Source organism: Danio rerio, chromosome 11 (genome assembly GCF_049306965.1).
Source record: "Danio rerio strain Tuebingen ecotype United States chromosome 11, GRCz12tu, whole genome shotgun sequence".
NCBI lineage: Eukaryota > Metazoa > Chordata > Actinopteri > Cypriniformes > Danionidae > Danio > Danio rerio.
In genome coordinates, this window is record NC_133186.1 from 1,527,277 (window position 1) to 1,552,272 (window position 24,996).

At 40.4% G+C, this 24,996-nt stretch overlaps 1 protein-coding gene across 4 annotated transcripts in view; it reads right to left on the reverse strand.

Annotated features, from left to right (window-relative positions):
• The window catches only part of phactr3b (phosphatase and actin regulator 3b), an 89,892-nt gene that overhangs the window by 25,515 nt on the left and 39,381 nt on the right, over positions 1-24,996 (reverse strand). The window contains exons 4-8 of one of the 4 annotated variants that reach the window (XM_009305736.5): positions 23,337-23,486; positions 21,710-21,934; positions 21,120-21,315; positions 18,365-18,555; positions 17,863-18,016 (exon numbers count right to left, since the gene is read on the reverse strand). In XM_009305736.5, coding sequence (XP_009304011.2) covers positions 17,863-18,016; positions 18,365-18,555; positions 21,120-21,315; positions 21,710-21,934; positions 23,337-23,486 — 916 coding nt within the window. 4 annotated transcript variants of the gene reach the window in all.

Here is a 24,996-nt window from a genome sequence, read left to right on the forward strand (position 1 = left end):
AACCAGTTTGTCCGCTTAGCTCACAGCGGTGCGTCGGCGGAGCGGAGGCCCTGGAGAAGGAGGAGCCGGCCGCGGGGATGATGACCGGGATCGAGTACGGGGAACAGCGGTTCTGGAAATTAGGTAAGATGAAAAACAGAATCCGAAAAATAAGGGCGAGAACGCGGCGGGATCCGGAAACGCGGTCGAAATCGAATACGTACCTCCCGGGACGTAAATCGCGGTCCACAGAATCGTCCGCTGGGCTACGTTTCCACAATGAGCCCGGATTGGTTAATGTTTTGCTGTCCGCTCTTTAAGATCTCAAAACTCAGGCTTCTGGTAGTACCTAGATCAGCAAAGTCCACTAAAGGAGGTCGAGCCTTCTCATTTATGGCTCCTAAACTCTGGAATAGCCTTCCTGATAATGTCCGAGGCTCAGACACACTCTCTCAGTTCAACACTAGATTAAAGACCTGTCTGTTTAGTTAAGCATACACTCAGTGCATCACTTAACGGTATGATGCATGTATGTGCTCCACGCAGGTTTCTGAATCTCGTTTATATCCACTACAAACAGCAGCTACGCTAATTATTCTCTTTATTCTCTATTTCCACCTGGGGATACTCTTCCCGAGGCCCGCAGGCTATGCAGAGCCACTGATTCAATCCAAGACCAGCGACAAGATGATCCCAAGGTTTCTATAATCCTGGACCCGGCCGTATCCTGAGCAGCTGCTGTGGTGGTCATGGAGGAGTGGAGAGCATGAGGCTGATTCCTCTGACACTCCAGGGACAGACCAGTCTTCGATGAGGTCCAGCATTCTCTAGCGCCTCGACTGCAGCTCTGCACAAGACGTTTGTCCAGAGGAGAAATGGTCGTGCCCAACTGAACCTGGTTTCTCTCGAGTTTTTTTAATTTCTTCACTTTCGCCAATTGGTGAAGTTTGTTCCTCGCCGCTGTCGTCACTGGCTTGCATGGTTCGGGATCTGTAGAGCTGCACATGGATGGATTTGCTCTTCAGTGTTTGGACTCTCAGTAGTGAATATTATCCACACTGAACTCTGAAAACTCAACTGACACGGTTTCAATTGACTATTATCTTCTATGAGAAGCTGCTTTGACCAACCCAAGCTCATTTTGGAAACGTAGCCCCGCGGACGTTTCTGTAGACCGCGATTTACAGATTTTCGTTTTTTTCGAGCGAATGCTGCGGGGCGGTGTGGCGCCGTTCCGCTCCTCCTCTTCGCGCTCGCCGGCCGACGGCTCGCCTCTGAGTGGAGGGCTTTCCCGATGCAACCAGTTTGTCCGCTTAGCTCACAGCGTTGCGTCGGCGGAGCGGAGGCCCCGGAGGAGGAGGAGCCGGCCGCAGGGACGACGACCGGGATCGAGTCCGGGGAACAGCGGTTCCTGAAATCAGGTAAGACGAAAAACGGAATCCGAAAAATAAGGGCGAGAACGCGGCGGGATCCGAAAACGCGGTCGAAATCGAAGACGAGGGCTTTTGCTTTTTTTTCGTTTTTTTTTTCTGGACGGCTTTTGCGAACCGTCGCTCGGGTTTAGGGAAGGAGGAGGAGGAGGAGGAAGAGGAGGGCGGCCAAGTCGGCCGATCTGGCGGTTTTTCACGCGAGAATGTCGCGGGCAAGAACTGCGCGGGCAAGAACTGCGCGGGTGCGAACGGCGCGCCCTCCCGAGAGGCGCCCGAGACAAGAAAAAGCGCGCACAGCGGCCTCTCGCGGTCCGCGAAAACAAAAACCGCTCGAATACTTACCTCCCGGGACGTAAATCGCGGTCCGCAGAACATTGTAAAAGCGCTATACACATAAAGCTGAATTGAATTGAATTAATAGCTAGAATTGTACCTTAAAAATAAAATGTGACCCAAAAAAGCAAACATTAACAACCAAACACGTCATTTATAGCAAATTCAGGTGTAAACACGAGCACTGCATGAACAGGTCCGCAGCCAATTGTATCATATTGTACTGGAACTGAACAGTTTGTTTCTATCGTGAAGGGCGTAATATCAGTCATGCACACAATATGAGTGTGTTGGTTGTTTGTGCTTTGCTCTGTAGGCTGTATACAGTAAAGAGGTTTTCCTGAGGATTCCTGATGAATACTAAAGAGAGAGAGAGAGAGAGAGACTCCTGTATACAGAAATAAAAAACACATCTCTGGGTTACTGACCGGCCTCTGTTGCCTAGCAACTGCAGCGGCTGCTGAACTAATGAGCCGCTCATGCACCAGAGTCGTGAGTCGTGATGTGGGCTATAAATGAATTTTTCTTAAAATAGCACATCGAGTGGGTTTCACATTGAAGTCTTGGGTGTTTTCTGGAAGGAGGAACTATAGACTATATATATACACTGCATACTGTGCATATATATTCCTTTGTGCTTGATATGACGGATCCTTTCTTTGTATGACATCCATGTGATGGGCATCCATTTATAATAATCTCACATAGCAATATGAAATTCCCTGATTTTCCCAGACTTTCACTGACATAAAACCAGAATTTCCAATCTTATTAAAAAAAAAAACAGGCTGATATTGTGTCAAAAACGATGTTACAATAATAAATTCATATTAAAATGGTTTTAGGTTAAATACCATCCTTCATTTAGGGTGAACAATCCCTTTAAGATCGTGGTGCAAACAAATAATGTTGGATGAAAGATCTCTTTAAGATCAGAGTGAAAAAATTAGTACTGTCTCCAATGTTAGGAGAAAATATACAAAATAACACACAGGAAAGATACGAGCCCTAATTTGAATGTATTTGTTATTCAGACTCTGACAGTGCATTCATTCATTTTCTTTTCAGCTTAGTTCCTTTGTTAATCAGTGGTTGCCACAGTGGAAAAAAACACCAAGCATATGTTTTACGCAGTGGATGCCCTTCCAGCTGCAACCCAACACTGGGAACCACCCATACACTCTCACACACTCATACACTATGGACAATTTAGCTTATTCAATTCCCCTATAGCGCATGTGTTTGGACTGTGGGGGAAACTGGCACACATGGGGGAAACCCACACTAAAGCTGTGGTCACACTAGAGTTTGAGCATGCGAAATTCTGTCGTACGGCGCTGCGAAAAGGGGCGGGATTAAACAAGATGATTAGACATTTAAAAAGCGAGTGATTGCTCCATGTTTTAAATTTCTGTCCAGAGAGGTCATGTTTTGATCCTCGAATTTCGATTGCTCTCACCCAGTCAAGTGATGCAATTTCGCAGGTCAGAGTTCACCAAGCTTGAACTTTGCACCGCAGAAACCTGCGAAACTTAATGCATGACCACGCGTTTCCGGTCTGACACATTCCCGTGGGAGGAATTCTATGGGAGGAAAAGCCCAGTGTGACCGCAGCTTAACAAAAGGAGAACATGCAAACTCCACACAGAAACGCCAACTGGCCCAGTCGGGACTCATCAACCTTCATTCTGTGAGGCGATATTGCTACCCACTGTGACGCCCCTCTTACAGTACATTATTGATTAATAACATTTATTTTAAGGTGTAAACTTGTTACACATATTCCACGTACTTGCTATGGTAACTAAAATGAATTATGCATAATTACTTACATAGTGACACGGTGGCTCAGTTGTTAGCACTGTGGCCTCACAGCAAGAAGGTCGCTAGTTCGAGTCCCAGCTGGGTCAGTTGGCATTTCTGTGTGGAGTTTGCATGTTCTTCATTTATTCATTAATTATCTTGTCGGCTTAGTCCCTTTATTAATCTGGGGGTCGCCACAGCGGAATGAACCACCAACTTATCCAGCATGTTTTTACACAGCGGATGCCCTTCCAGCCGCAACCCATCTCTGGGAAACATCCACACACTCATACACTACGGACAATTTAGCCTACCCAATTCACCTGTACCACATGTGTTTGGACTGTGGGGGAAACCGGAGCACCCGGAGGAAACCCACGCGAAGGCAGGGAGAACATGCAAACTCCACACAGAAACGCCAACTGAGCTGAGGTTTGAACCAGCAACCCAGTGACCTTCTTGCTGTGAGACGACAGCACTACCGACTGCTCCACTACGTCGCCGTTTGCATGTTCTTCTATAGGTAAATTGAATTAGCTACATTGGGTGTGTATGGGTGTTTCCCAATACTGGGTTGCAGCTGGAAGGGCATCCGCTGTGTTAAAAACATACACTACCTGACGAAACTCTTGTCGCCTATCCAAGTTTTAGAAACAACAAATAATAAGTTGGGGCAGAGCAGTGGCGCAGTAGGTAGTACTGTCGCCTCACAGCAAGAAGGTCGCTGGTTCGAGCCTCGGCTCATTTGGCGTTTCTGTGTGGAGTTTGCAAGTTCTCCCTATGTCCGTGTGGGCTTCCTCCGGGTGCTCCGGTTTCCCCCACAGTCCAAACACATGCGGGTGAATTGGGTAGGCTAAATTGTCCGTAGTGTATGTGTGTGCGTGAATGTGTGTGTGGATGTTTCCCAGCGTAAAAACTTGCTGGATAAGTTGGCGGTTCATTCCGCTGTGGTGACCCCGGATTAATAAAGGGACTAAGCCGACAAGAAAATGAATGAATGAATAACTTGACTTCTAGTTGATCATTTGGTGTCAGAAGTGGCTCATATGAAAGGCAAAGGCCTTTACATTTGCTTATTTGAGCTCAATAAAATCTGATCATGTCTTGATTATTAATGATTTCATTAGGACAGTAAGATCTGACTCTGCTCAGACTAAAGTCTCATCACTGAACAGAAATAATGTCCAGTATTATGATGTCCTTTCTGTAAAAATGCACCAATATATACTGTCCATAAGCACTGTTAAATGGATAAACATGATCATTTTCAAAGAGGACGTGTGCATTTATGCATTGCACTGTATATCCTCAGAATAAACCTTGACATAAATGCTCTCATATATGCACTGTTCTTCAGAAATGCACATTTTTTTTAACAACCCATCCTTCAATCACTTGCATTTTGACAGATCTGTGTTATTTTAATAGCTGTTGTATCAACACAATGAAGCGCCGATGGTCACAATGTGTGTGTGCGTGAATTAGCAGAGCATCTGCGAGTGGGAGTCTTGTTATTTTAGTATAAAGCGAGCAGCGCTGACCACCGAACAGCTGAACGCAGTGAGCTCATGCATAATTCATCAGCGTGCGTCTATATTTAGCTCTACTCCAGCACTGTTTGAAATGAGCTATTGATAGTAAGGTCGTCCCGCAGGGGCTCAAGGACCTGCCGGAGAACGGGTTGGCATGCACGATGTGAGATCTTTAATGTGGATGGGGAACAGTGGGTCACTACGACACCGTCGGACTGTAAAGTGCCAGTGTGTTCCATCCGGGCGGGATTTCTTCCCTGGCAACAGTGACGTGGAGCATCGATCGGGAGTCCTGCTGCGGTTTTTCAGCGCAACTGACAATGCAGCAGGCTAAAAATAGCCGAGCGAGGGATCCCCCCTTCACCGGCAGCATACGGATCTGCAGTCTGGCACAATTCACATGCTGATGTGCAGAAAACTGTGTTACACAAGCGCAGCGGAGGGAGAGAGCGCTTACACAACCCAGAATGAACAGATCATGTCCATCGATCTGAATGGTCAGACTGAGGGTTACAGATTAACTATATATCATATCAGAACAATTATGAAACTGCTGCTATTTTTAGCTGTAATGAAGTTGTCAGTATTTCTGGTAACTTGTAATGGGAATATCAGGTCATTTGGTCATACCTTTGAGCCTCATACAGTGACGTTAACAAATCTTTTTACAGGTCATTTCATTCATTTTGCCAAAATATCATTAACCCTTGTGCATTGTTTAATTTAACTCCACTTTAATTATGTTGGTGGCTGTTTTTGCCCCATTGAATCTCATTATAATGACGTTTTTATTGCAAAATCATGACCCCATATAATCATGCAAAAGAGTTTCTGTCTTTTATATGGAGTTCTGTTCTAGTGAATACATCCTTATTGAATCCCAGTCGATTTCTCAAAAGCAGTTCAGTTATATATACACCGGCCACTTTATTAGGTACACCTTACTAGTACCGGGTTGGACCCCTTTTGCCTTTAGAACTGCCTTAATCCTTCATGGCAAATATTCCTCTGAGGATTTGCTCCATGTTGACATGATAGCATCACGCAGTTGCTGCAGATTTGTCGGCTGCACATCCATGATGCCAATCTCCCGTTCCACCACATCCCAAAGCTGCTCTATTGGATTGAGCTCTGGTGACTGTGGAGGCCATTTGAGTACAGTGAACTCATCGTCATGTTCAAGAAACCAGTCTGAGATGATTGAGCTTTATGACATGGTGTGTTATCCTGCTGTCATCAGAAGATGGAGACACTGTGCTCATAAAGGGATGGACATGGTCAGCAGCAATACTCAGGTAGGCTGTGGCGTTGATGCTCAATTGGTACTAATGGACCCAAAGAAAATCTCCCCCACACCATTACACCAACACCACCAGCCTGAACCGCTGATACAAGGCAGGATGGATCCATGTTTTCATGCTGTTGAATGTGTTGCTGCCATGTAATTGGCTGATAAGAAATTAGCGTTAACCAGCAGTTGGACAGGTGTACCTAATAAAGTGGCCAATGAGTGTATGTCTATGTGGATATTTACCTTAAGCAATCATTTTATTAATTGTTATTTCCATAAATCATTTATTCATTTAGTAAAATTTAAGGTTAAAGGCTTTTCATGGGTCAAATAATACCAGTAAAGAACCTTTATTTTCAAAAGCGTTCATAGTAAATGAGAAAGAAGCTGACTTAGTGTACATCTGACACGTGTCTTGAAGACACCTAAATCACTCAGACATCTCAATGTGAAATCATCCAACTTTTTCATTCATCCATACCGAATAAAACATAACTGAGAACTCGTGAGCTGATAAACAGCACGTACAACGTGTTTGCAATAAAAGTCTCTCACTGGAGCAAACCAGTCAGAGCATCATGTGGATGGACTGCAGGAAAGCAAAGCATCGGGTTTCTGTTGACCAGTGATTTCCCAGCGCTGGACAAAAGAGACGACGTGTTTAATACTGCAGCTGATGCACACATGTGTTTACACTCGCAGAGCTCCGGTTACTGAACCACTCTGTCCAGACACTCAGATCAGGGATTTCTGCTCATAACAGCTGGATTCAGTGCTGACCAACACCATAAACACACTCAGTAAACAGTTGAAGTCAGAATTATTCACCCCCCTTTGATTTTTTCTTTTTTAAATATTTCCCAAATGATGTTTAACAGAGCAAGGAAACGTTCACGGCATGTCTGATAATATTTGTTTAATATTTGTTTAAATGTCACTTTAAGCTGTATAGAAGTGTCTTGAAGAATATCTAGTCTAATATCATTTACTGTCATCATGACAAAGAGAAAATAAATCAGTTATTAGAGATGAGTTATTAACACTATTATGATTAGAAATGAGTTGAAGAAATCTGCTCCCCGTTAAACAGAAATGGGAAAATAAATAAACAGGGGGGCGAATAATTCTGACTTCAACTGTATATCTGCTCATCCAAATACACATATCTGATGTAGGACACGAGGACAAGCAGACAGAAATACTTTATTAATATCTGATATTAATATAATATATTGCATTATTACAAATGTAGGTATTATTTTATCGTTCCCATAAACACCCACTGTATTGAAAATGACTATACTTGTACTTTCATATTTCGTCGTTGAATGCTCGCAGTTAACGTTTACAGGGTTACACCTTAAAAACCTTTCAGTTTTAGGGATTCTCAAACAATTCAGGTTCAATTCAAGTTTACTTGTGTAGCGCTTATTTTTATATAAATAAATAATTTGTATAGCGCTTTTCACAATTATTGTTTCAAAACAGCTTAAAGGGCCATGAAACCCCCTCGTTTCAGCAGGGTGTTTTCAAACCTCTACTTTGGAAAAAGTCAGAAAAGTGGGCGTGTCCAGCTCTGTTTATGGGGGAGTGTCGGAGGAAGAAAAGTGGGATGGTGTGGGAGTGTCTATTTGGGCGCGCTGACTTTCAGAGTCAAAACACACACACACACACACACAGAGGGGACAAAGTTTTGTGTTTACATGGACATCTGTAGTTGAATTATTTGCCAAATGATTAAATGGTGGACTTTAACTGTCTTTCATTCAGGGAATTCATTCATGTCCCTCGCGACAAACGAGATATTTGATTTGATTTGATCTGCTCTAAGCGTGTATTTTTCATGCAATGTTTGATACCGCACGGCGAATGAGAGAAAAAACCCTCCGCATTCCCCAGAAACTTAGATGCACACGGCAGGTAGCGTCAGAAAGCCGCGTGTGTTATTCCGGTCACTAAATGCGGCGATAATCCTACACGAGGTTAAAGTTTGGTTGTGGTGCTAACATGTTTACACTCGGTGCAATAGTTAACTTAGTTCGATACGAACAAACTGAATAAACAAAGAGCACTGCTCGCTCGCTCACCAAATCTGTAGAGACAGGACAATCACCAGCAACTAGAGCCGCGTCTTTATTAAGAGGAGACTACAAGCGAATCCGGATCTCAGCGTTTGCAGATGAGAACAGCTCTCAGGTAAACAATAATCCTCCTTAGACACGTAAGTTATTGTTGTGGAGCGTCGCGTACACTGTTAATCCACACGTGACTCCAGCTGAGCTCTCACAGAGAGAAAATGAAAACGAAACTTCACTGCAGCAAACTATAAAAGCAACACTTCACGCTTGTTTTGCCAACACAACGTGGCGTCTCTGTCGTCTAAACACTGTGACAGTAATGAATATTAATGAAGTTGCACAATAGAGCGCGCTGATTGGTTTGAACCAAGCTTTACTCATGCATTAATGCAGCACACTGTAAGACGTAATAAGACTCACTCTGGCACAGACGTCCAGTCTGCACGCTGGAATACACGCTATTATCTCATGACCGTGACGCAGCTTCAAAAATTAGTTTCAAACCGGAAGTACGAATTTGCTTGAAATAACGCAAAAACAACCAATTTACATTTTTAGTGAGATATAGGTGTCCTAATAGTGTTTTTAGCAGTGTGGGACACATATACCACTGTATACAGCTCAACACATGTGTTTTGGTGTTTCGTGACCCTTTAAAGGTGAACATTATTGGGTAACACTTTATAACAGGGGGTGTCAAACTCAATTCCTGGAGGGCCGAAGCCCTGCACAGTTTAGTTCCAACCCTGCTCCAACACACTTACCTGTAGGTTTCAAACAAGCCTGAAGGACTCAATTAGTTTGATCAGGCGTGTTTAATTAGGGTTGGAACTAAACTGTACAGAGCTGCGGCCCTCCAGGAACTGAGTTTGACACCTGTGCTCTATAACACCAAAAATAATTCTTCATTCGTCAATAATATGTCCTTATAAATATCATTAGTGTGAAAAGGAACAAAAACTGTGGTCTTAATACTGCCCCCTAGTGGTCACGTTACCTAGAAACTGCAGTCAAATGTATCTTAAAGTAAATATGAATGCAGTTTCACAAAAAATGTAGGCTGAAGCATGTATTTCTAATGAGCATGTGTTGGTAAATTCTCTTAGTATCGAACAAAGACAACTTTCAAGACTTTAATGTCTTTAAATATCACCTAAATTCGTTAGAACTGCTGAAAACAACTCTAGTATTTCATTAGTAAGCTTCCCATCACTGTATCTGCTAATAAATGATGTCCGTCATGTGCTGATCTGTGTACGGTGATGAAGTTCAAGGGTTGCAGGAACACAAACCCATCGACATGAAACATCCTCACACCCCGGGGTGAGATCTGTCCCGGGATCAGTTTCTCTCATCACCTCAGTGAAGTTCACGATCGATGGGTTGTGTAAGTGAGTCCAGCGGAGCCCTTACATAAGCTGTTTGTGTATGTGTGTGTGTGTGTGTGTGAGTCCCAGTAGGGTGTGAGTTACACGTCTGAACTCCAGAGGGCCCCTGTACACTCACACCTGAAACAACAGCACATACTGTACACTATCACTATCAGCTCTCAACGTCAACATTTCACCATTGAACAGATTAAAAGCGATCAATTACAGCTCAGGCTCATGGGAAATATGTGCCTCAGCCTACATTTTTGCGAAATGTAAAATACATTGCTCTGGGTATGTTTTATTGCACGTTTCAGATGTCAAATCCACTAGAGGGAGCTGTCTACATTTTTGCGAAATGTAAAATACATTAATTACTGTATGTTTTGTTGCACATTTTAAATGACAAATCCACTTGAAAGAGCTGCCTATCATTTTTGCAAAACGTAAAATACATTGCTCTGGGTATGTTTTGTTGTACATTTCAGGTGACAAATCCACTAGAGGGTGCTGTTTGCATTTTTGCGACACGTAAAAAAATACATTAATACAAATATCGGCGTATGTATTAGTTGACAAATCCACTAGAGGGTGCTGTCTGCATTTTTGCGACACGTAAAAAAATACATTAATACAAATATCGGCGTATGTATTAGTAGACAAATTCACTTGAGGGCGATGTCTACATTTTTGCGAAACATAAAAACTGCATTACTGTAAATTTTGTTGTGCGTTTACAATGTCAAATCCACTAGAGGGCGCTGTCTACGTTTTTGCTAAACATAAATACATTAATACAAATATCGGTGAATGTATAAGTTGACAAATCCACTTGAGGGCGATGTCTACATTTTTGCGAAACAAAAACTGCATTACTGGAAATTTCGTTGTGCTTTTACAATGTCAAATCCACTAGAGGGCGCTGTCTACATTTTTGCGAAACGTAAAAAATACATTAATACAAATATCGGTGAATGTATTAGTTGAGAAATCCACTTGAGGGTGCTGTCTACATTTTTGTGAACTGCAACATCACATTACTGTCAGTTTTGTTATACATTTCAGATGACAAATCCACTAGAGGGCGCTGTCTATATTTTTGCAAAACATAAAAAAAAATTGCTGTAAATTTGTCGGATGTATTAGCTGACAAATCCACTAGATGGCGCTGTTTAGATTTTTGCGAAATGTACAATTTCGCAACATCAATTATGTATGTCTCATTGCACGTTTTAAATGACAAGTCCACTAGAGGGCGCTGTCTAAATTTTTGCATAACTTGAAAAATACATTACTGTAAATTTTGTTGTGCGTTTTATATGACAAATCTGCTAGAGGGCGCTGTGTATATTTTTGTGAAACATAAAAATACATTACTGTCAATTTTGTCATACATTTTAAAGGGCGCCATTAGAGCGTGCCGTCTACATTTTTTATAAAATGTAAAAAATACATTAATGTTGATTTTATTGTATGTATTAGATGACAAATCTAATAGGATGCTGTTTACATTTTCGCGTGAAATACATTAATTACTTAATACATTAATACGTTTTAAATACACATCGTTGTGGAGGAAGAGGGAGAGTTTGTACAGGTCAGCTAGCGAACCACTGACATAAACGCAACCAATAATGCTTTCGAAAGCAGATGTAAGAGTGTATGTGTTAAGTAAGAATATACATTAAATAAAAGTAGTCATTTATTATACGATATTTACATTATATTTCATCTGTGTGTGTGTTCAGTGTGCTGAATCAAAAAAAGAAGTTCCCATATCCTTCAGGGACTCTTTTAATCAGAGCATGTGTAAATTATCATCTAAAACTTTAATTAAATATTCTCAACTAAAAGGAGAAGCATCATTCTCATGCCTGACCATTCCTGTCACAGATGTGAGAAATACTGTGGAAGAGTTTGCACAGAAAATGCACTGTCAGATGAATTTCATGAAATGACACGAGCATAGAAACATGCAGAGAGAATGTGAGAGGATGGTGAGACCTCAGTGCTGAAACACCAACTCGACATCACGACACGTGGATGAAGAACACACTGGTCAGACCTCTGAACATCAACACATTCAGACAGAAAATCTCAAACTTTCTTGATCATAATCCCCTTCAAATCTTTAAACCTTTAAGAACCTGGTGCATCGTCATGCAACTGAAAACTATACATTTTTGCATGCTCTGATCCTGTCATCTAATGAATAAGCAGTACAATGCTTAATGAATGATCATTCCAATCTGTGATTAGTTAACTAGAGACTTGGTCTGAACAGATCATGTGAATCAGTGAATCTTCAACTGGAGACCTGATCTGAATGGATCATGTGAATAGTGAATCTTTAACTGGAAACTTGTTCTAACTCAATCATTTGGATCAGTGAAACATTAACCAGAGATGTATTTTGACCAAATCATTTGAATTAGTGAATCGTTAACCAGAGACCTCCTCTCACCAAATCCTTTCAATTAAGTGAACTATAAACCAGAGATTTATTTTGACAGATTCATTTGAATCAGTGAATCATTAACTGGAGACTTGCTCTTATTGAATCATTTGAATCAGTGAACCATCAACTAGAGATTGTCCTGGCCAAATAATTTTAAATCAGTGAACCATAAAATGGAGACTTGTTCTGACCAAATCATTTGAATCAGTGAATCATTAACCGGACATTTGTCCTGATGAAATCATTTGAATCAGTGAATCATAATCAGAGACTTGTCCTGACCGAATTATTTGAATCACTGAACCATAAACTAGAGACTTGTCCTGCCTGAATCATATGAATCAGTGAACCATAAACGAGAGACTTGTCCTGCCTGAATCATTTGAATCAGTGAACCATAAACAAGAGACTTTTCCTGGACAAATAATTTTAAATCAGAGAACCATACAACAAAGACTTGTCCTGACCAAATCATTTGAATTAGTGAATCATTAACCGGACACTTGTCCTGATTAAATCAGGTGAATCAGTGAATCATAACCGAAGACTTGTCCAGAACAAATCATTTGAATCAGTGAACCATTAACTAGAGACTTGTCCTGATAGAATCTAATGAATCAATGAATTAAAACTGGAGACTTGCCCTGACCGAATCCTTTTAAATCACTAAACCATACAACAAAGACTTGTCCTGACAGAATCATTTGAATCAATGAATCATTATCCGGAGACTTGCACTGATTGAATCTTTTTTAAATTAGTGAACCAAAACAAAGGCTTGTCCTGATTGAATCATTGGAATTAGTAAATCATTAACCGGACACTTGTCCTTATTGAATCATTTTAATGAGTGAATCATTTACTGGAGATTTGTCCTGACCAAATCATCCGAATCAGTGAATCAAAAACACATGCAGTGTTATGACCACACTGTTTATACCTACAACAGGCCAGTGGTGGAGGAATTCACAAGTCATGTAGCGGCATGATAGGATGTTACACTACGATAGGATATTACAATGAAACATATATGATATGCAAGCATTATAGTTTCTTATTTGTGATAAGTTAAGGCAGTGGATGGGTCATTAATCTGCATTATTTCCCGATGGGTTTAGTGTTTAAATAATAGCATCCCATTCAGACAGTGATGCTGAGGATGGACATGTCCACATTCAAGCTGTTCATGCAGCTTAAAGCGCTCCAGCTTTCACAGCAGATTTAGTTCACAAACACTACTGACCTACATATGATTCATGTCAAATAGCAAATCCCAAAACTCTGCATTAGTAACTTACTTTGCACGTCATCAGTTGCGCAATCTCTCAAGCTCGGAGGATCTGCAGTTTGTGGAACAAATTGCATTTAAGAATGAATTTGAGATTTGAGTGGATCACTTAAATCAGTGAATCTTTAACTGGAGACAAATTTAGACTAGATAATTTGAATCAGTGAGTCTTTAATTTGAGATTCACTCTGAATGGATCTTTTGAATCAGTGAGTCTGACAGGATCATTTGAATCAGTGACTCTTTAACTAGAGACTCACTCGGACTGGATCATTTGATTCAGTGAGTCTTTAACTGGAGAATCACTCCGACTGAATCATTTGAATCAGTAAGTCTTTAACTGGAGAATCACTCAGCATAAATCATTTGAATCATAGAGTCTTTAACTATTGACTCACTCGGACTGGATCAGTTGAATCAAGTGAGTCTATAACTGGAGAATCACTCAGACTAAATCGTTTCAATCATAGAGTCTTTAACTATAGACTCAATCGGACTGGATCATTTGAATCAGTGATTCTTTAACTGGAGAATCACTCAGACTGAATCATTTGAATCAGTGAGTCTTTAACTGGAGAATCACTCAGCATAAATCTTTGCATCAGTGAGTCTTTAACTAGACATTCGCTCTGACTGGAGATTTTGAATCAGTGAGCCTTTAACTGGAGAATCACTCAGACTGAATCATTTGAATCATAGAGTCTTTAACTATAGACTCACTCGGACTGGATCAGTTGAATCAGTGAGTCTTTAACTGGAGAATCACTCAGACTGAATCAATTGAATCAGTGAGTCTTTAACTGGAGAATCACTCAGACTAAATAATTTGAATCAGTGAGTCTTTAACTAGAGACTCGCTATGACTGGATCCTTTGAATCAGTGAGTCTTTAACAGGAGAATCACTCAGACAGAATCATTTAAATCATAGAGTCTTTAACTATAGACTCACTGGGACTGGATCATTTGAATCAGTGAGTCTTTAACTGGAGAATAACTCTGACTGAATCATTTGAATCAGCGAGTCTTTAACTGGAGAATCACTCAGACTAAATTACTTGAATCAGTGAGTCTTTAACTAGAGACTCGCTATGACTGGATCTTTTGAATCAGAGTCTTTAACTGCAGAAACACTTAGACTGAATCATTTGAATCAGTGAATCATTAACTGTATACTTGATCTAAATAGATCATGTGAATCTCTAACTGGAGACTTGTCCTGACTGAATCATTTGAATCAGTGAATTATTAACTGTATACTTGATCTGAATGGATCATGTGAATCAGTGAATCTTTAACCGGAGACTTGGCCTAACTGAATCGTTTGAATCAGTGAATCATTAACTGTATACCTGATCTAAATAGATCATGTGGATATCTAACTTGAGACTTGTCCTGACTGAATCATTTGAATCAGTGAATCATTAACTGTATACTGAATGGATCATGTGAATCAGTGAATCATTAATCGGAGACTTGGCCTAACTGAATCATTTGAATCAGTGAATCATTAACTGTATACTGAATGGATCATGTGAATCAGTGAATCTTTAACCGGAGACTTGGCCTAACTGAATCATTTGAATCAGTGAATCATTAACTTTTTTATTAAATTAATTAAATTAATTAAATTTTTCTGAATGGATCATGTGAATCAGTGAATCTTTAACTGGAGACTTGGCCTAACTGAATCGTTTGAATCAGTGAATCATTATCCATGAATGATGATGAACAACAGAATGCACAGACTGTATCTTGTAAAACCAAAGCATCATTGAACAACCACAGAACAAACAAGAAAAGCCCATGTTTGATAAAAACCCACCGACACACACCAGCAACCACGAACCGAAACCCTGGAGATATTGCGGTGTGTGTTTTAATATCTTGTCTCCAGCAACATTTGGATCTTTCCCTCGCACGTCCTCAGTACGAGCTGAACTGTGACGCTCAGGAGGCGTTTGGGTTTGCTGGGTTAATGTTAATGGGAGCAGACAGCACAGCACAATTTTACATAATAGAGTGAGCAGAAGCGTCCATTAGACCAGCATCTCGCTGTAGTTATTTACATCCACTGGGATCAAACACAATGTTCTCCATTAATATTTCATTAGTTCACTGATAATCACAGCGGAGCCGAGAGGACATTAGCTGAAACCGTGCTTTATTAGCGCGTCACTGAGGAGGCATAACCAGCTAATGACTTCAACAACTATAAATGACAAACAGAGGCCGTCCTATGAGGAGCACGCTCTTATTATGTGTGAACATGACCCATTATCTGAAAGCAGAAATGCATCTTTGTGACAGGAATATATACACTGTTTTTGTAAATTACACAGTATTTGACGCTATTATGAACTGTATTTTAACTGTATTAGGAAAGTTATGCGGTATGTTACCGTATTTTTAAGTTACATTGTGAACTTCACTGTATATTTTACAGTAAATATATACAATAGTGTAAATACTTACACAGCAAGATAAATGGTGCTGCAAATGTAAACAAGTATTTTTGCTGTAATTGATTTACAGTAAGTAAACTGCTGCACTACAACTACAGTTTTGGTAAATTACACAGTATTTAATTGTAATATAAGCTGTAATATTAGGACAGTTATGTGGTATGTTACTGTATTTTAAAGTTACATGTGAAATTTATTATATATTTTTACAGTATAGTGTTAATACACACACAGCATGATAAATAGTATTTTAGCAGGAATTGGTTTACAGTAAGTTACTGGCAAACTGCTGCACTACAACTACAATTTCAGTAAATTACTCAGTATTTACCTGTAATATGAAACTGTTTTGACTGTAATAGGACAGTTATGCTGTATGTTACTGTATTTTAATCTTGCATTGTGAAAATGAATGTATATTATTTATATTTATAATTATATTTAATTATATTTATATTTATATTTTTTATATTTATATTTATTTTTTTTATTTATAATTATATTTATTTACATTTATTTATATTTTTATTTATTTATGTTTATATTTATTTTTATTTTGTTTATAATTATATTTATTCACATTTGTTTATATTTATATTTATTTTATCTATATTTATACTTATTTACATTTATATTTATTTTTATTTATATATTTATATTTATTGTTATTTATATTTTTTATTTATATTTTTATTTTATTTATATTTATTTTATTTACATTTATATTTATTTGTAATTATATTTTTATTTTTATTTTATTTATATTTATTTTTATATTTATATTTATTTATATTTTTACTGACATATTTATTTATTTATTTTCTTCGTCCCCTTTTTTTACTGTTTTATACATATATCTATAATATCATTTTACCTGCTCTCTTAAGTTACTATCGTTGTTAGTTTCACTGTCTTTTTTTGTAGTTTCAAATATGAAGCGTCAACAAAAATAAATAAATAAATAAATAAATAAATAAATAATGAAGGTAAAAAAGCAAATCTGACAAAGCTTAAGGCTAAAATACATAAACATATCTAAAGGTGAATAACACTTTTCGTGAGACCTCACTGTCTGACTTTTTAATAAAAACATATAAGCAAATGCTTTAACAGATCATTGTAGACCACCAAAATATCAGTATCGACTCCACAAAAAGTCCAAGCATTGCACAGTTTTAAAAACTCTCCAAATCTACCATTAAACGACAGCCAACATAATTACAGCTAGTTCAGAAGGCTTACAACTAAAAACACGTCTGATGCCATTAATTAATCTAAACCCAATCATCACAGTAAAGCAGTTTGAGATTATTAATGTAGTATTAGCTTCACAGAAACACAAATAAAGCCTATAACTCCCCCTAGTGGTGATAGTATAGTATACTGGTTACCTTCATTCATTCATTCAATCATTTTGCTTAGGTTTAGTCTTATTTATCAGGGGTCACTATAGCGGAATGAACCGACAACTATTCCAGCAAATGTTTTACACAGTGGATGCCCTTACAGCCGCAACCCAGTACTGGGAAACATCTATACACACTCATTCACTCACACGCTCATACACTATGGCCGATTAAGTTCATCAAATCCCCCTGTAGGGCTTGTGCTTGGACTGTGGGGGAAACTGGAGCACCCCACACCAACATAGGGAGAACATGCAAACTCCACACAGAAATGCCAACTGACCCAGTTGAGACTCGAACCTGTGACCTTCTTGCTGTGAGGCGACAGCACTACCTACTGCGCCACCGCGTCGCTGGTTATACTCGCAGACTGTCAGCACACAACCGTGTTTAAACCGCTTTAAGTCAGAACACTGAATAACGAGACTCACTTGGCGAGCTTCATCTCGATCTGCTGGCGGATCTCCTGCCGCTCCTGATCGCTGCGCACAGGGAAGATGTTTCTGTCCTCCAGCTCCTGTTTACTGGGCCGGTTACGCAGCTTTACCGCCAGAAGCTCTTTTCTTATCCGCCGTGGAAGAGTTCCTGCAAATCAAAAACACATACATGTTTATATTAATATTTCCCAAATGCTGTTGAACAGATTCAGGAATTTCTCACAGTATTTCCTATAATATTTTTTCTTCTGATTTGTTTTATTTTGGCTAGAATAAAAGCAGTTTTTAACCGTTTTAAAGCCATTTTAGGGTCAATATTATTAGCCCCTTTAAGCGATATTAGTTTGGGATTGTCTTTTTGATGTTTGTGTTGTGAGGATTTGCAAACATGTATGCTGTCAAACCGATGAGGATCTTTGCTTAGTTAGCTCTCTCGGCCACCGTCTCCAAGACTAGTATTGAGAAACACTGATCTAAAACAGCCGGAGACACCCACCAGAGATGACGGACTCGTTCCAGCTGTCCTGGTCGCTGTAGATCTCATCCAGACGCATGTTCTCCTTGTTTTCTTCAGCCTCTTTCTTGTTTTCCGCTTCTCCGCTCTGCTCATTCTCAGTGCTGGCCACGCGGGGCAGACGACCGTCCGAGCGCCGCTTCGGGGAACTGCGGATCTCCTTACTGTGAAAACTATATCAGACAAAGAAAAGCGCACACATTACCTGAAGAACAATAGGAGGATAATGCATATGACAGAGATTCACCACGTCAAACTTAAGACTTTCATTCATTCTCCTTCGGCGTAGTGACTTTATTCATCAGGGGTCACCACAGTGGAATGAACCGCCAACTATTCTAGCATATGTTTTACGCAGTGGATGCTCTTCCAGTGGGAAACACCCATACACACTCATACACTACGGCCAATTTAGTTCATCAATTCCCCTGTGCCGCATGTGTTTGAACTGTGGGAGAAACCGGAGCACCCGGATGAAACCCACGCCAACGCGGGGAGAACATGCAAACTCCACCAAGAAATACCATCTGCCCCAGCCGAGGTTCAAACCAGCGACCTTCTTGCTGTAAGGCGATAATGCCACCCACTGCGCCACCGTGTCAACCTTTTTAAGACCATTATAAATGAAATTTCAGACTTTCCCAGGGGAACACGTCTTCAGTCTGTGGAGTTTTTCTTCACTTGCCCCATTAAAATTAAAATTCAATCATTTATTCGCCACATGTTTTACATAACGTCTCAAAACAAGCAAACTAGTTTTATACCTGTCTTTTTAAAGGAAAAGTTATGCTAATAAATAATTCATTTATTTACTTGTCGGCTTAGTCCCTTTATTAATCCGGGGTCGCCACAGCGGAATGAACCGCCAACTTATCCAGCAAGTTTTTACGCTGGGAAACATCCACACACACATTCACGACAATTTAGCCTACCCAATTCACCTGTACCGCATGTGTTTGGACTGTGGGGGAAACCGGAGCACCCGGAGAATACCCACGCGAACGCAGGGAGAACATGCAAACTCCACACAGAAACGCCAACTGAGCCGAGGTTCGAACCAGTGACCTTCTTGCTGTGAGGCGACAGCACTACCTACTGCGCCACTGCCTCACCCGCTAATAAATAATATAAAAGTAAAAAATATATAATAAACTAAATGCACTTTATGCATAATTACACGTCTAAACAAACGTTACTGGAGGGATGTAAATGAACCATGTGGTAAATAATGAATACATTTAAATTTTGTTAAAGTGTTTGTTTTTTGAGGGATTGTTGGTCGTAGTGATTGGGTAGCTTTACATGAACAAAGGAAAATGTAGACCTGTTTAAAAGTATTTAAGACCTACAACACCATATTTCATTTCCCAGACATGGGTTGTGGCTGGAAGGGCATCCGCTGCGTAAAAACTTGCTGGATAAGTTGGCGGTTCATTCCGCTGTGGCGACCTCAGATTAATAAAGGGACTAAGCCGACAAGAAAATGAATGAATGAACACCATATTTCAGTAAATTTAAGACATTTCAAGACCGTAACACAATCAAGAAGGTCGTTGGTTCGAGCCCTGGCTGGCTCAGTTGGCATTTCTGCGTGGAGTTTGCATGTTCTCCTCTTGTTGGCGTGGGTTTGGCATGCTCCAGTTTCCCCCACAGTCCAAACACATGCGCTATAGGGGAATTGATCAACTGAATTGGCCGTAGTGTATGAGTGTGTGCAAGAGTGTGGGGGTGTTTCCCAGTGTCGGGTTGCGGCTGGAAAGGCATCTGCTGAGTAAAACGTGTGCAGGATAAGTTGGCGGTTCATTCCGCTGTGGCGACCCCTGATTAATAAAGGGACTAAGCCGAAAATAAAATGAATGAATGAATAAGACCGTGCGGACACCCTGATTTGAACTCCCTGACTGCATCAGATTTCAAATACTGTCCCACCTGTTAAATAAAAATTATCAGCATTTGGTAATGTTTAATGTTATTAAGTTAGTCCACTGAAAAAAAATATGTAAATATGAAAAATTAATTGCAAGTATTATAGTAAAATGTGCAAAACATATAAGCAAAATACCTATTATATAACTGAAACATTTCTCAGTACTGGGTTGCAGCTGGAAGGGCTTCTGAATAGTAGGCGGTTCATTCCGCTGTGGCGACCCCTGATAAATAAGGGACTAAGTGGGTTTATTTTCCTCATTTAAAGAATAAAACATGTTTACAGACTGATATTTATTGTGATCCCATAACTCTGTGGTGGTAAGTAGTTTTGCAAAATATATAAACAGATGTCTCATTATAGGGGCGGCATGGTGGCTCAGTGGTTAGTACTGTCGCCTCACAGCAAGAAGGTCACTGGTTCAAATCCCGGCTGGGTCAGTTGGCATTTCTGTGTGAAGTTTGCATGTTCTCACCTGTGTTTCCCAGTACTGGGTTGCGGCTGGAAGTGCATCAGCAGTGTAAAACACATGCTGGAATAATTGGCGGTTCATTCCGCTGTGGCGACCTCTGATGAATAAATGGACTAAGCCGGAGGAAATTGAATGAATGTTTTATTATAATGTTAACATATACTTTCTCTGTGAACTTATGCTTTAAGTTTTTACTGCAAATGTCACCCATAATGCTGCAATTGCTCTTATTATGACAGCTGTATATGCTGTATATGACTGGTGTTGTGGTCCAGGGTCACAGAGTGATTTGTGTCCTGTAGAGCGGAGTAAACGTAGTCAGAATCAGTGTGTCTGACCTGTCCTGCCGGTGTTTGGTGGCCAGCGCGCGGTGCAGCTCCTCTATGATGCAGCTAGGGGGCAGCTGAGGGTGCAGGAGCCCCAGATGAGGAGAGCCGGTCGGGGTGGAGATCCGGCCCCGCAGGGCGTCTTTGGGGAGGGTGAAGTTCCTGGGCAGGGTGGCTGGAGCGGGACGGCTCTGATGAGAGTGAGTTCCTGAAGAAGATCAAGACATCAGAAATATCATTAATGTTTCCATCAGAGACGCGAATCAGATTGACAGCTGAAGTCAGAAGTGTTAGCCCTCCTCTATATTTTCCCCAATTTATCCCTAATTAATTTTGACCTTAAAGTTGGTTTAAAAACATGAAGAACTGCTTTTATTCTAGCCGAAATAAAACAAATGAGACTTTCTCCAGAAGAAACAATATTATAGGAAATACTGTGAAAAACTCCTGAACCTGTTCAACATCATTTGGGAAATATTTAAAAATTACTAAAAATTCACAGGAGGGACAATAATTCTGACTTCAGCTGTACAGGAATCTCCAGTAGCTGAATGCTGACGCAGATCTGACGGGTTTGCATGTATGAGCCGAGCAGCACTCACGTGTGATGACCTGACACTGACCGTCCAGACTGCCCAGGCGTGTGAGCAGCTTCACAGGGAGTTTGGCTGGAGGAGTGTGTGTTTCTCTGGGCGCCGGCTCCTCGTGTTTCTCCTCAGGGCTCTCAGGTGCCTCCAAGGGCCCGACAGCATCCACAGCGGAGCCGTCTTCATCCTCGCTGTGCCCGAGGTCTGCCTCTGTTTCCGTCATCTCCGCTGCATCTCGCACTGAAACACAGACCAAAACAAGGGGATCTGTAATCTCTGTCTCCCTCTTGTGGTGAATCAACAGATTCATTTATGTTTTATCTTAAGTATCAAAACAAATGAACATAGTGACACTTTACAATAAGGCTGCATTAATCAATGTTTATTAATGTATTTGCTAACATAAACAAACAATAAACAATGCATTTATTACAGTATTTGTTCATGTTTAGGTATTCACCGTTAGAAAACATAGTTGTTCATTGGTAACCCACGGTGAATTAACTAATGCATTAATTTAGATGTTAATAATGCTTCAGTAAATGTTGATCTATGATTAGAACTGCCGCTCACTGGATATTTCCTCTTTGTCTGAGCATTCTCTGCAAACCCTAGAGATGGTTGTGCGTGAAAATCCCAGTAGATCAGCAGTTTCTGAAATACTCAGAACAGCCCGCACTAACAAACATGCCACTTTCAAAGTCACCTAAATCCCCTTTCTTCTCCATTCTGATGCTCGCTTTGAACAGCAGCAGATCGTCTTGACCATGTCTTCATGCCTAAATGCATGCTGCTGCCATGTGATCGGCTGATTGGGGTGTTAGACAGGTGTACCTAATAAAGTGGCCTGTGAGTGTATACTTCCTCTGTTTTAATAAGCAAAAAAAATTGTAACTTTTAAATTAAGGGTAGTACGTTTTTACCAAAGTAATTTGCCAAATAATTCGGCATTTTAAAGAAAGTATTTTGAATGTAGCCAGTGTTAAAATCTCGTATTACTTCTAGTTGCATTACTTCTAATCATTACAAATGTAAGGCCCTTTTCCATTTATTTTAAAATGTGGAGTGAATAAATCACCGACTGAAATAGCTTTACTAGTTACTTGACGAAAGTAACTAGCATATCTCACATTATTGGTTATGTTCCCCTCACTGCTGACTATATGATCAGATGTAAAGCGATGATCAGAATATTAGTGCAACAGCGCCCTCTGCTGTATAACAGTACTAATATTCATCCTCTGCATCAGCATGTTTTTGGGTGCTGACCCGGGTAAATCATCCCTTTAAGATGTTTTGTCAATTTGATGAAAGTGATGATCAGAATAATAGCATGCATGCTCTGCAACACTGCACTATACTCTGCTGAACACAAAAGAAGATAGTTGGAAGAATGCTGAAAACCTGAAACCATTGAAAAGTTTTCAGCATTCTTCAAAATATCTTCCTTTGTGTTCAACAGACTAAACTAAGCCAAACAGGCGAGTAAATGAAGACGGAATCAAATTGGTTTGGGTGAACTATCCCTTTAAGATTAGTTAGTAAATATACAGATTTAAAAGATGATCAGATTAATATCGAAACAGCGCCCTCTACTGTATAACAGTAATAATATTCATCCTCTGCATCAGCATGTGCTGACCTGTAGACAGATTGTCCTCATCAGATCCCAGATCCTCTGTGGTGGAGGCCAGCGGTGCCATGGGCTCATCCTCCGGCTCGTCCCCATCTGAGTCCTCCATAACTGGGTTTCCCAGCTCATCTGCGCTCCCTCCGCAGGCCACAGCAGAGTCTGAACACACAGAGAAACACAGAGGTCAGCACTCGCTCATAAAACTCTCACGCTGCTCCAGCAGGAGCATCGCAATGTCTCATTGCTCATTTATTTATTTCACAACAAGTGACAGCTTACATTAATCCAGTGTTTCCCAACCCTGTTCCCAGAGACACACCAACAGTACATATTTTGGATGTCTTCCTTATCTGAAGCGCTCGGAGTCTCTTCTAATGTTCTGATGGGTTGATTCAGGTGTGTTTGATTAGGGCAGGGGTCACCAGCCTTTATGAAACTGAGAGCTACTTCTTGGGTACCGATTAATGTGGAGGGCTACCAGTTTGATAAACACTTCTCAAATAACACATTTGCTCAATTTACTTTTAATTATACTTCATGTTTTTGGTAATAATTAATGATATTCATCCATGTGAAGACACTGATCATGTTAATGATTCTCACAAAAGTTATCAACAATGATTTAACAGGGTGGGAAATACCCTTTATTTAACGTATCAATGTGCAACACTTTATTTTTATATTTCTCTGCAAATATTTACATTTTTAAATGATTACTTCTATATTAGATGATGCTTACTGGTAAGCAAGTGGTGCTCGCTGCAGAGCCATTTGAGGAGAGCTGAGCTCCAGCGAGGGGGAGCTGAAGCTTGAGCTCCACCTTTTTTGCACTTCTTCTACGAGTGATGTCACTGGGGGTAGGGTTAGGGGTGGGGTTGGTGTACGCATTAAAACAGCTTACAGGAGGAGGAGCGACAGCTCATGCTCCCCCTCGCTGGAGCTCAGCTCTCCTCAAATGGCTCTGCAGCGAGCACCCTCTCCTGGTAAGTGGAGCTATGGTGAGCTATTTTTAGAACAGGCCTGCAGGGAACACATGCAATCCGCGCGGGCTACCTGGTGCCCGCGGGCACAATGTTGGTGACCCCTGGATTAGGGAGAGGTTTAAAATGTGTGCTGTCGGTGTGACTTCAGGAACAGAGATGGGAAGCACTGAATTAATCACACTCATGTACCCAAATTAGCCCAAAAATGATAAGTGCTTGTTTATAGAATAATTCCAGAGGTTTTAAAACTGTAGATTTTGTCTTGCACCAACTTATACAGTCACTAAATTCTCATTGTCATAGGCCAAATGAACATATGAGAATGAAAATTAACACTTATTCATTCATTCATTTTCCTTCAGCTATTCCACCATGTTTTACACAGCAGATGTCCTTCCAGCTGCAACCTAGTACTAGGTAACACCCATACACACTCATCCACACACACAATGTTCATTATCACAATATATTGAATTATTTCAAATCAGCATACAGCTGAAGTCAGAATTATTCGTCCTCCTGGGAATTTCTTCTTCAAATATTCCCCAAAGGATGTTGAACTGATTCAGGAATTTTTCACAGTATTTCCTATAATATTCTTTCTCCTGGAGAAAGTCTTATTTGTTTTATTTCTGCAAGAATAAAAGCAGTTGTTAATTTTTTAAAGCCATTTTAAGGTCAATATT